The 13,568-nt window shown below is 36.1% G+C and overlaps 1 protein-coding gene across 1 annotated transcript; it reads left to right on the top strand.

Moving 5' to 3' along the window:
- Nucleotides 1-700: 700 nt before the first annotated feature.
- On the top strand, nt 701-12,720 carry LOC100249253 (transcription factor GTE10). Its single transcript, XM_010665419.2, has 10 exons — nt 701-2,894; nt 2,983-3,031; nt 3,139-3,294; nt 10,275-10,348; nt 10,563-10,629; nt 10,772-10,852; nt 10,931-11,046; nt 11,152-11,218; nt 11,329-11,459; nt 11,548-12,720. The coding sequence occupies exons 1-10, from the start codon at nt 1,557-1,559 to the stop codon at nt 11,812-11,814; spliced, it is 2,346 nt and encodes a 781-aa protein (XP_010663721.1). The 5' UTR covers nt 701-1,556; the 3' UTR covers nt 11,815-12,720.
- The last annotated feature ends 848 nt before the right edge of the window (nt 12,721-13,568 follow it).

Below are 13,568 nucleotides of genomic sequence, written 5' to 3' on the forward strand. Positions count from 1 at the left end.
TGTATATAAATTTGCAATATTTTCAGAAACCATCGATAGAAAAATTTATTTTTGCCAAATAAAATTTTATTAATCAATTTCAAAATTTGTCTCTTCAAAGAAACCATAGTCTTTTTCCTTTCCTAACAATTTTAATTTCGTCTTCTTTACAAAATTAATAAATTTGTTAGCATCTTTTTTATCAGAAAGCTTTTAAAAGAGCCGCAGTTTGAATCAAGCACGTGGGAATGGCGTGAGACTCACTTTCCGCCTCACATGTCGGTGAAAAGTCAAGAGCGCCACGTGGTTGGAAGAAGAATCCTCAAGTAAATTTCAGTAATCCACATCAAAATTTTCGAGAGTTCAAAAAAATCTAATACTCGCTTTATCTAACGGCAATGTGTCTACTCAAAGTCTCAATACACCGACTTCTACAAGAGAGCGAGTGTTTATCCGAGTACACTCTCGAGAGTGTACTTTACCATTATTAAATTTGAAATGGTAGAATTTAATAATATTTTGTATCCAGATTAAATTAATGAGCTGGATCTACAAACCGCGGTCGAAGCGCGTCACAGCCGCACGATATAGATCTGACGGTGCCGAATGAGAGTGAATCCAAGCCCGTGCGATTAAGCTAAGCGGTAATTGGACGGTGGAGATTGATCGTATTGCGGCGGGCAGCGAGGGCACTCGGCTTTAAGTAGAGGAGCGAACTAGACAACCCATCGCAAGTTTTTTTAGTTCCTTTTTCTCTCTCTAGATTTTTTCTCCGTGCGAAGAAGGATTTTCTAGGGTTCCAAACGCCCCTCCAACGGCTCTGATCGAGATCCAGGTTTTGAATTGGATTCTTCTGAAGCATTTTCTAGGGTTTCCGACATTGTTTTATACGTATTGTAGATTTGTTTAGCTTCAATTGGGTCTCTTTCGTTCGGGCTAGGGTTTGTGGGGGTTTATGGTCGGGTCAGTTTGGGGGCTGTTCTTCGTGTAATTTTCTGGGAACAACTCTGGTTCGTTTCTTTATTTTTGTTTCGTTATTAGGAGAATTTTCGATCCGAGGCAATGGAGGAGTGTTATCGATGGCGAGAATAAAAACTTCTAGGGTTTGTAATTCTGTCTCTGGGGTTAGGGCTTTACATTGCTTCAATTGAATCAGTGGATGTGTTAGAGTTAGGGTTTTTAAACTTTATCTGTGTCTTTGTCATTGCTATTCTATCAAATTCGTATTGTCCGTCTATGTCATTGTGAAATTTGAATTCGATATTACTTAAAGGACAAAAACACGTGTGTGATAATTGAGATTTTAAAATTTTGATGCTCTTCCTTGAAATTATTGAGGGAGGGAGGAACCACTGATGCTGATGGGAAAAAGTATTGTTTTCAATTTGATTTGTAAGGATTAAAAAAATTGAGGAATTGGGTGCGCTAGAAACCTTCAATTGAGTCTCATTTTGGCCCGAAATTGTGGTATTTGGAGGAGCCTGTGGAATTGGGATCTGGGTTTTTGTTATGGTTGAAGTGGCGACTTAAATCTTATACCCAACGGCTGACATGTGCGGATATTGGGGGTTTATCTTATGGCACCAACTGTTCCTATAGGCTTCACTGGACAGAGGGAATCAAAAAAGTTGTCGCAGAAAGGTCTTGCCCAAATGATGGCTAAAACACGGAAAGTTTCTAAGGGACATTCTTCGTCTGGGTTTGTTCCTGATTATCGTCATGCTGTTGAGACCATGGGTGAATCAGAAGGGTTTGGGAGCTCAGGTCGTGTTGACACTGAGATGACTGCTTCAGAGGATTCCTGTGTCCCCAAAAGGAAATGCATCAGTCTGAATGTGGATGGTTATGATAGTTTTTGTGTCCCTGTACAAGTCTTGTCTTTATCAAAGATGTCTCGGGCAGAAAGGAGGGATTTAGAGCGGAGGTTGAAAATGGAACTTCAACAGGTTAGGGCTTTTCAGAAGAAAATTGCCTCTCTTTGTTCAAATCTTGTTCCACTATCACCTACAAGTGATATTCGGAGTTGCAGCAATGGGCAAAAGAGGCCTCCAAAAGACAAAATTCAGAAGTCATCTGAAGCATCCACTCATCAGCGGAAGAAACGACCTCCTCCTCCTGGACGAAATGTGCCTAAAATGAAACGTGGTTTGTCTGGGCGGTTTGAATCAGTGAAGCAGGCTGCACCCCCGGGCACTTCGAATTCCATGTTGATGAAACAGTGTGAGACATTGTTGAGCCGGTTGATGACTCATCAATTTGGTTGGATTTTCAACAATCCTGTTGATGTCGTGGAGTTAAAGATTCCAGATTACTTCACTGTTATTAAGCATCCAATGGACTTGGGCACAATCAAAAGTAAGATGGCTTCAGGTGAATATTTGAGCCCATTTGATTTTGCTGCAGATGTGAGGCTTACTTTCTCAAATGCAATGACTTACAACCCACGGGGAAATGACGTTCATTTCATGGCTGAGACACTGAATAAATTTTTTGAAATGAGGTGGAAGCCTATAGAGAAGAAGCTTCCAGTAACCATTGATGTTGAGTCATTGCCTTCTAGATCAGATGCTCATCTAGAAATTGAAACTGCCGATAGGATGCCACCCTCGAAGAAGAAGAAAGTTGCACCGACAGATCACAAGATAAAGATGGAGCCAAACAAAAGGATCATGACCAAAGAGGAGAGGCATAATTTGGGCACAGAATTGGAAACTTTGCTTGGAGAACTGCCTGATGACATTGTTGATTTCCTAAAAGAGCAGAGTTTCAATGAAAATCAAGCCAGTGAAGATGAAATTGAAATTGATATTGATGCTCTAAGTGATGATACATTGTTCACACTGCGGAAGCTTTTAGATGGCTATTTGCTGGAGAAGCAGAAAAACCTGACAAAAACTGAACCTTGTGAAATGGAGGTACTCTTCTCCCTCTATGAAACTATTATTCCCTTATGAGGTATACACCATACTTATCTGACTGATGCAACGCCATTTCTTGCTGCAGCTTCGTAATGAGTCGGGGTTCAGCAATTCATCAATGCAACCATGCAAAGGTACTTTTCTGTTCCATGTAGATGTAATCCTTTACAGTTGAAACCTGTATCACTCTAGGGGTCATTTAATTTTGTCTGTTTAAGTCACAATTCTTTTATACTTTCAGGCAATGACCATCTGGACGAGGATGTAGATATTGGTGGGAATGATCCTCCTACGTCAAGCTACCCACCAATTGAGATAGAAAAGGATGCAGCCCATAGAAACAGTAGATGCAGTAGTTCAAGTACTTCCAGTAGTGATTCGGGCTCTTCATCAAGCGGTTTGTGTTTCTGTGAACCTTCCATATACACTTCTTGCAAATTTGATATTTGTTTTTGGGAGTTGGAGTTCAGGACTACGCAGCCTATTTTGTTTGTTAAGAAACAAGGGATCGACCACAATAGGACATTAAGCTGAGTAAGACCCTAGAAAAGAAATCATTGCAAACAATAAAAGAATATCTGCTGGAAACATTCTCCCCCAGGTCCTAGATATCCTAATTATGATTTATGTTTCCTGAATTTCTTCTTAATATGCATATTTGACCTTGTAGAATTTGTCTCACCCTCGCTTTACTTACAGCCCAACCAATCTATGGAATCTAAAAAGGTCTGTCTCACCATTCATATATAGTCTTAAATCATCTCAACTTCTTTCTGATGACACCTCCATTTCCCATCTGGACAGAAAATGCCTCATTCGTCACCTCATTTGATGCAAGTCTTAGTTCAAGTTTTATATATGCTGATGAACAGTTAATCTGACTCATACCAGTTAGTCCTGGCTTGGTTACCATACCTGCCCAGTCTCTTAATCAGAGTACTGTATCTATAGTGTATGGAAGGCAAAGGTTGGGAATTTGTCTCCTGGCATCTGTTTTAAGATCTGCCTAGCACTTCACCTGCCACCTAACTTAATTAGACTTAAAATGAAATTACTACATTGAAGTTATAGTTTATAAAAATTTAAATCAGATAGTTGTACTCCTAATATCTCTGTTTGTATTCTGTTCCTCAATCTCCAATTGTTCAACCTCTTTTGACCATTAAACTGCTTTAAACTTCTTTTCTCCTCTCTAAGCTCTGTCAAAACAAACATTTTGGGAAAGTAAAATAATCTTGAAATTTTGTGGTTTCTCAAGTGATGATGTTGTGTACCCCTTTTTATGTTCACATTTATGCTTTTGTTTATGTTGTTTCCTTTTGTGTGTGTGTGTGTGTGTGTTTGTGTTTATTAATTTATTTTTCTAAAAAGTTATGTTGAAGTTCATATTTTGTTAGTGGGTCTTGGTTGCTGTCACTTTTCTTTTCTTTTTATTCTTCATGATCCTTATTGTGTGATTCTCTTTACACCTTTTTATACTTTGGATTTTATGGGGGTGGTGTCTGATACATTGATACTTATGTTCCCCTTTGGCATTTTTATATATATGCTTTGTTACTTATGAGAGATACTTGTTTTGGAGATTTGATGAAATCAAACATAATCCAAAAACTTTCAACAGCGGTGCAGATGGTGTCCAATAAGGTTTTATGTTTCTTAACCAGAATGTTTATGTGCACCTTCCTAAACAAAAAACCCAGAATGTTTACATGCGCCTATGTATGTGCGCGCCTGCATGTGTGTGTCTTATGTAAAATCCTAAATGTTCCACCTCACGGAATATTTAAATAAGTTTAATAGAAATGTGGGAATGCATTCCATTGCTTTATTACAAAAAATCCATGGGATGGACTTGTAAACTTCTCATCATAGTTTCAAGCTTCTATTAAATTTTTTATCTTAATCTTTTGCTGTATGTATGCAATGGTTCCATCTGGAGTCAAACACTTGGCGCCTCCAATTAGACATGGGGGATTACAGGATTACATAATGTGTCATTAGCTTTAGCATTTTAGGCACTATTAGGAGTCACTTGATGTTCTTGTACTTTAATTTTGGGAAGCTTTAGCATTTGAGCAATAGATTGAGTCCTTGCAGATAATGATAGAAAGAGGATTATGTCTTTTGTGGAACTAGGATTATACAAGACATGAATAAAATCTGGAAACAAAATGAGGGAACTAGGTCTTCTCATGTTTCTCCATCTTTGTCTTTTTTCCCTTTGTAACCAAGAAGCACGGGAAAGTGCTGTCTGCTTTTTTTTTTGATAGATAAAACAATTTTTTATTTTTTTTCTTTCCTTATTTTGCTTTTGAGCTTTGGAAAATCAATTTGCTGTTGTACATTGTATAAATTACCATGCACTTTTTTGACAGGCAAAGTCAGCATATATGTTAGATAAAGATGCCTAATAGTAGATTGAGCAACTTGAGTACACAGTAAGTGTGAGGTACACTAAATTTGAAAGAAAAAGAAAATGCAAAACAGACCAACCAGCCTATATTGAGTCCAAACTATTAAATAATAAATTTAACATCCCTCATCAAACATTTCTTCCCTCTTTTTAATATAATTATTCTGTGTTTACCTATCAAAAAAAAAAAACATCCCTCATCAAACATTTGACCCAGAATTAATATTTGAGAAATTGATTTTTCACAGCTAACTTGAACATCTCTATTCTTTCAGAGATTTATTATTTTGCTCTTTGTGAATTAATCAGAAAAAGCAAAGGGAGTCATTCTCCGATTCAAATGTGTATCTATAACCATGCATGTAATGCCCCAAGAGACCCCAAATGGGGAGAGAGCCATACTTCATAAATTGAATGTTCATGGGAATGAATCAATTAGTGTCTAGTGTTTGTTTACACAACACTAGTTAATCAGAGTCTTACCTATCTCATAAGATGATTGATGGGATGAGTCTTCAAGGTCTATCTACGAAAATGAAGAAAAAAGAACTGGAAACTTTGGTGGATTTTTAGTTTCTTTAGCATCATAATTAGTAAATAGTTGGTTATTTAAGTCTCAGTTAGAATTTGATAATGTTTTTTATTGGAAATTTGTCCTTAAAAGAAGTTTTGTATTCCTAGGCTTTCTATTTTTTAGAAAATATATATATATATATATATTTTTTTTAGTCAGAAACAAAACTAATTGATTGATAGAAAATTGATAAGTACAAATGAAGGATGAAAAATCCTTCTCCAATTGACAAAATCTGATCAAAATCCTTATGAATTTGTAAAGGGGTTAAAAAATCTGCTACAAAGGGAGCCCAATGCTTGGCTACTTTCTTTTGGAAAAAATATTTTTCCTTTTCTAAAGCCTAGAAGGTTATTTCATCTAATCAAGAGATTAATGGATGAACCGATGATGAATAATATGAACTTTTCTGCAATCCTTGCAATTTTTAATGGTAAAATTACACTGTTTTTCTTCTAAATGATACATATATTTCATCTAATCAAGAGACTTTATCTTATCTCTTTTTCTCTATAAGTTCTCTCTTTTCTCTTTTTTGTTTATTTTTCCCCACTGCTGTAACTTTTGGTCATAATGCCTTTTCTTAAGCCCTAATGTGGTTAAGGTTTTGCCTATCTATTGTTATAATTCTAGATTGCTTCCCATGCAAAGAATGCCACCTTTGACTAGTGTTCAATACCAAGGAAAAGATTACCTGAACTCAATTCCTTGCAAAAGGACTACCTGTGAAAATTTGTATCTGGCAAGCCTCTAATATCAACTAATCCTAAGCACCTCCATGAATTGTCACTGTTGCTCAGACCCCTGATTTCAGCTGTCTACTGCCCAGTCTTCTTTTTAACAGCTCAATTAAACAAGCTTGGAACAATGCTTCAAAGGAGCCAAACTCTTAAGACCATGGTCACTGAAATCCAATAGCTAGAGCGAGTCTTTTAAGCCTTCCTAATAGCTTTTCATAGGCCCGTCCCACGAGTGTCCTTCCAGCAAGCACCAACCACCCTCCCAACCTCATTTCCCAAGTAAAGCTTTATTGAGGATCAAGAGATTTCCAATGCCTAAAAAACCCTTTACTGAGGATCAAGATACTTTCAATGCCCAAGTAAAGCTTTAAACAACTATGTATTATTCAATCCTCTGTATCTAGGTTTGGTTGAAAGAGAATTAAAATTGCATGTCATCTAACTTCATCTGGTTGTTCCATTTTTTTATATGTAAGTTGTCTGAGTTTTTGCAACAAAATCTTTGTTGAGATGTTGTGCTTATGCACAACTAAGTTTCGTGAGGGTATCAGTGGGTAGTGATATATGGTGCAAGTTGGTGATGCTAATTTAAAAATATGCGAGTTGGGTAAGTAAGAAAAGAAATGATGTTTTCTAGGATTTGTTAAGTTTATAGTACAAGCACTTTGGTATTTTGACTCCTTGACATTGGAGATGCTTTGGGTGAATAGGCTCAGTGCACTTTGGATACGAAAAAAGCTCTGGTACCTCTTGTCAATTTGGAAAATATATATTTTTAAATTCCTTATATTGCAGTTATTGTCATTATGGGAGTGAGTGGAAATTTCAGAGCATTTCAACAACAATTTCAATTGTTAAACTAATGGCACTTGAGTTGTATTTGTAATGAAGGTATCTTGATAGATTGATTGGATGTGGATATGAATATTTAAGAGAGGTACTTGAATCGACACCAAACAAGCACTTGGTGTTGATAGCACTTGGCGTTGAGCGGTCTGATTAATCAATTAAGTCTTTATTCATGTATACTTTTGTGAATTGGGCTAGGGTGTATATAGAAGATCACATTATATATATGATTGATTTTATAGATTGTTTGCTTGTAAAGTAAGGGGAAGGTCTTTTTTTGTCTCCATACTACTTAGCTTTTGGGGGCGTTATTTGTATACTTCATGTGTACTGCTTTCGTTGCTTTTAGGCATTTCTAATGCAAGCCTTTTATTACCTATCAAAAAAAATAAAAATAAAAATTTAAGAGGTACTAATTAGAAATTTTAGGTATTTATTGGTGGATGGTTGTTGTAGTTTGACCAAAGAAATTTGAGATGTGAGACTTATTGTTTTTGACAGAGGTTGATTGATAGTCCTTGAAGATTTGTCTGGTCAGTTTTGAGGTATTCCTTGTTGGGTTGGACACCCTTGAAATTCTGACCTTGTATTAGAAATTGTGTGCCTTGATTCTGAATGGTTCCATCCTATTGTATGGCTAAACATGAACTCCACCGGATTGAGTCATAGGATTTAATACTTGCATTCCTAGACAGCAAAATCACTTAGGTGAATGGTTTTCCGAGAGTGTTCATATTAGTTTAACATTGTTCCCACTATGACCTAGAACCGAGTACAGCAGTCCAAAGTAGTATTTTCTAGGAAAGTAATGCTGAAACCTTCTTAAAAATATTTTAAAATACAGAAGAAAAACTTTGAATCAGTCACATATATAAAAGGGCATGAATGCAGATATATAATATGGACAAGAGGGGCCAACCTACAGGTACTTCATAAAAAATAAAAAAACTACAATTATGTTAGGAACAGTGGCAATTCATTGGAAAAAGAAGGAAGTATTTCTACTGTGGGTTTGGTTTAAAATCCATGGGTTAATGGTGTACAGTAAGGCTTACATTATCTCATTTGTTCAAAAATCACAAAGAATCAATTTGGTCAATTAAGGTTTGGGTAAATTTGTTAACTGAAAGTGAGCATGCTGCTATCAAAGGATTAAGGTAGCTAAAGAAATGAAGAAAGGTAAGCTAAAGCCTGAGCAGAAACAAAGTCAGCATTAGTTGATCTTCAAAATTGACATCAGTGTTAATAGCATGTTCAGGCAAAGAGATTAATAGTATTTTTGGAGTGGTGTGGGTTTTGCATTCCTCAATTAGGAGTCTGTTGGGTTGACATGGCTCTTTTGTGGGTAAAAAAACGAAAGAAAGCATGGAGGGCAGCTCTTTTGTGCTTGTTGTGGACTATTTTGGAAGGAAAAAAATAGAAGGGCTTTTGACAAAGTTGAGCAGTCCGACCAAGCTATTAAATCTGTTTTTATGTATACTTTTGTAAATTGGGCTAGGGTGTATGTAGTGGACCACATGTTGTCTATGTTAGATTTTGTAGATTGATTGAGCTCTAAGGAGAAAGTTTTGTTGCTCCTTACTTTTTTCGCCTTTATGGGGCTTTGGTTGTATGCTTCATGTGTACTTGCTTTGCCTCTTTTTAGGTGCTTTTAATACATGCCCTCTTTTTGCCTATCAAAAAAGAATACATTAGCTATATGAACTAAATGCAGCCCCCAAAGAAGGAAAAAATGGAGATATTCCAAATTTAAAAGTTTGGACAATTGTGTTGAGTTTTGCATATTTATTTTGTGAGGAGTGTTTGAATCATTTGCCACTGAGCTTATATATCTGTGTCATTGGGTGCCTAAAGCTGTGGTTCCATGCCAGAATGACAAACTGTTCTGGCTTTATTAAAATTTCCTATTTTAAAAGCTGGTGATCTTTTACATTCATGATGTTTGCTGTGCATGTTCCTTAATAAAACCTACCCTCCAGGGTAGCCCTGTTGGTCAGGTTGGACACTGGGATGTGTGGTCCCAGTAAATGGCACGTGGTCTTGGGTTCGAATCTTGCCATTGATGATACCCTGAATGTACCCAGTGCTGGTTGTTGCAGAGGTTTGGGTCCCCATGGAGAGTCCTAAGGGTTTGTCTATGGAAGGTTCATAAGTTATTAAAAAAAAAAAAAAAAGTTCCTGAATGAAAACTTTGCATTGAAATGGAAGATTGAATATGATTAAAATCTTGCTTGCCACCTGCTCTCATACTTCTAGTAGTTTTGACACAGGGTTTTTAAGGAGATTGTGCTTTTATCTTCTTTGATTGAGGTGGTCTGTGGGAAGGCTTCTGTGGCACCACTGAGGGGGCTGACCTCTTTGGCAAAAGTTGGCCAAGATGTAGCTTCAATATGTCCATGCACAGAGATTAGGACATTGATTATTGGCAATTTGCATGTGTTTTGTGCATTTAAATAAGGAATGTTTTTAATTCTTTCTTATGGTGTGGGGGTGGTGGTAAAATTTATAGCTTCAGAGGTTATCATTTTTCCTGGCAAGAACTTTTGTAGAAGATTAGCGTCTTGCTGTTTATTTTTGTAAGTGTGAATTCTACAATGTCAATGATGATGTCAAATCTTAGGACAATGTATTCATATATTCATGATTAGCATAATATTGTCCCAAAAATCTTTGAACAATTTAGTTTAATGAGTGAAATCTCTCTCTCTTCTTTATTCTTCTATTTTTTCATTTGCATTTAGAGTTTATTATATCTTATTTTTGATAGGCATTTGTAGTTTACTGTATCTGTTGTCTTTCAGACTCAGACTCAGGCAGTTCTTCAGGTGGTGAATCAGATGGTGCCAAAGCTTCAGTCCCTGTTACTAGCACAAAGGTAAATCTTCATATTGTCTGGCCCTGATGGACTCTTACTTGCAAAATGACTATTGTAAAATGAGCCTGTTTATTCATTTTATTGCATGTCCTGTGTTTATTAGCTTCATTGATTAGGGGCTATTTTGGTCTTTCTCTTCTTTCCCACCTCTCCCCCTCTTTTGCATCTTCTTGATGAATGCTTACATTTCCATTCCCTTTTCTCCCTATTTTAGGAAACTGTAGCTTCTGGAGCCGATTTAGACCCAAAGAAAAGCGATCTTGGCGAAGACATTGGAAATGGTGGGTTTCTTGATTCTATTTAAATTTTATGCTATAATGTTGGGGGTGTGATTTTGTTTTTCTTTCCTTTCTGTCCTGCATCTGAAACATAAATTGAAGCCAATAGATATACCTGAATCCTGCTATTCTATGGATTGTACAGAAGCTTTGAATATTCCTTGCAATGTCGATCCAAATTTAGAGTCTAAGCCAATTTCTGCGGAGGCTGATGGCCATCAAGAGGGTAAGCATGAAAATCATGAAGAAACTGTCTGCTGTTAGTTTTGGGGCTTCATCTTACCCTTCATGCTTAACATTTTAGGGGAGAGTGCTCCATCTGAGAGGCAAGTCTCCCCCGAAAAGCTTTATCGTGCTGCTTTATTGAGGAGTCGCTTTGCTGACACCATACTAAAAGCTAGAGAAAAAACGCTTGAAAAGGTTGGCCCCAATTTGGACTCACTATACCACTTAATATGGTGGATATTCCAATTTCCAAGTTTATTCTATTTAGTGTGTGTTTGGAGCTTGATATATTTTGTTCAGGGTGAAAAGGGGGATCCTGAGAAACTACGACTCGAGAGAGAGGAACTTGAAAGACGGCAAAAAGAAGGTTTGGATTTGCACTTCCAACCTCGAGATTTTATTTGTGATGCATCCAGTATTTATCTAAATATAGGGGTTTTAATTTCCATGGAAAATTGTTTTTGTCATTGTTCATAGAGAAAGCAAGGTTACAAGCAGAGGCCAAGGCAGCCGAAGAGGCTAGAAAGAAAGCTGAAGCAGAAGCTGCAGCTGAAGCTAAGAGGAAGAGGGAACTTGACAGAGAAGCTGCACGTCAGGCATTGCAACAGGTATGGGATGCACCATTGTGTGGCAGATGCGGGTCATATTCTTCCGTTTACCTCCCAATTTAAAATAAATGTGTCTCGCCCTTTTCAGATGCAGAAGACTGTTGATATCAATGAGAATTGTCTGTTTTTGAAAGATTTAGAAATGCTAAGGGCTGCTCCCGAACCTTTACCGAGCTTGGATGAGAGAAGCCCAGATCAATCCCCAAATTGCCTGGGTAGTTTCAAACTCCAGGGAAGTAATCCCTTGGAACAACTTGGACTATACATGAAGATGGATGATGAAGAGGAGGAAGAAGTTGAGCCCCAATGCATTCCAGGTCCGGGAAATGATGTAGAGGAAGGAGAAATTGATTGATTAGCTTTTCTCCATGCTCTTACACCAGTTTTTATGAGCGTGTGTCAAAAGACCTTGAAACCCAAAAAAGGAATGAACTTCAGCTTTCCTTATGCATGCTTCCCATTTGGGTTGCATCCTTTCCTGTTGGATATGGTGTGATAACCCTTGAAAGAAGTTGACATGGACTAGCAGGAGAAGCGATAACCATCACCATGGGAAAGGGAGAGAGGGTGGGGGAGAGAAGTTGGGGGGGTTGAGGGTGTTTGTCGATTGGTCCTTAGGGTTGATTTTCGGTTTTGGACTCGTTGAATCATAAAGCTATTCAAGTACACTACTTTCTACAAGCGCATGAAGGATTTGCTGTGTGGGTTTTACATGGAGGAGATGTGTATCATCATTCAGGGACTTATATTTTTTTCCCAATCTTTTCTTCTCTTTTGCTGTAAAAAGAAAATTCATATTTGTAGTCAATCTTCGGATGCACTTAGGAGCTGAACCATATGTTAAAAGAGCTGAGGGAGGGTTAGTCTTGCTGCATGGTGGGGAAGTTGGTTAGTTATACGATGTTTGTCAATTTTAGGGAAATGGGTGTGCTCCCACAGAACTGTAAAAAGTTGGAAAGCCACATTTGTATTCCTTTCATTTCCATTCTTATTCATCAGTAAAAAAAAAAAAAAAGAAAAAGGAAAAGAAAAGAAAAAAGTATCCCGCTCCTAGAAAGATACTTTGAAAGCCAGAAACGGAATTCCAGGCGTCATATTTCTGTGTTTGTATTAAGTTTAATGGAAACAGATTGGTAGGTAGCATTTATACAGATGAGGTAGCATTGGGATTTTGTTTGTAAAAATGATTTGGGCAGGTGTTGAATGTTTTTAACAGTGCTGGAGATCTGTTGTTGCCTAATGAAGAATTCCATTTTTATTCCTTGCTTTTCTTTGCAGCTCTCAATCTTCAGAACTGAACGGCAGAGGTTTCATTATATTTGAAACCTCCACAGACAGCCTTTTAACAAGACTACTAAATCCTCTCTCTCTCTATATATATATTTGAAACCGGTTATGCCCGATATTATTTATGATTTTTGAATAATTTTACAAGAAAATCAATGTATGCGAATTGGATTTAAAAAAAAAAAAAATTAAAAATTATTTTTTCATATTTGATTTTATTATGATTTTAAAAAATATATATATAATCAAAATTTGTTATAAATTTATATGTTCTTAAAGTACTTGATTTTTATATAATGAATATATATATATATAAAAAAAAAGTTTGAAGAAAACGTATAAAATAATTTATTAAATTTAAATTTATGTTTTATTTTTCTTCATTTTTTTTTGGTATTTTTCATCAAATTTTTGCGAGTTCTTTTTTTCTTATTTGATTTATTGTAAATTAATATAAATAATTTTTTAATTACCCTTAGGCTTTTAGGCTTACGAATGTATTAGGAAAAGTGAATTCCATATATATTATTGAAGGAAAATTAAATAAAAAATGAAGTATTTTTAAATTCTTTACCAAAAAGGAAAATGGAATAACCCTAAAAACGAAATGCAAGAAAAAATTATTAGTTTGAAATTGTATATTCAAAATATATTTTTTATATAGTTTTTTTTTTTAAATTTAAGTATCATGGTTTGTTAAGTTTCTAAATTTATACTAAAATTGAAGTATTCATAAATGGTTTTAAACTAATTTTAAAAAAATTAAAAGATAATTATTTGATAAAAAAAGAAAAATAGAAAAAAAAAACAACCATTTTGAAT

The sequence above is a fragment of the Vitis vinifera genome, chromosome 17, assembly GCF_030704535.1.
Source record: "Vitis vinifera cultivar Pinot Noir 40024 chromosome 17, ASM3070453v1".
NCBI classification, from domain to species: domain Eukaryota; kingdom Viridiplantae; phylum Streptophyta; class Magnoliopsida; order Vitales; family Vitaceae; genus Vitis; species Vitis vinifera.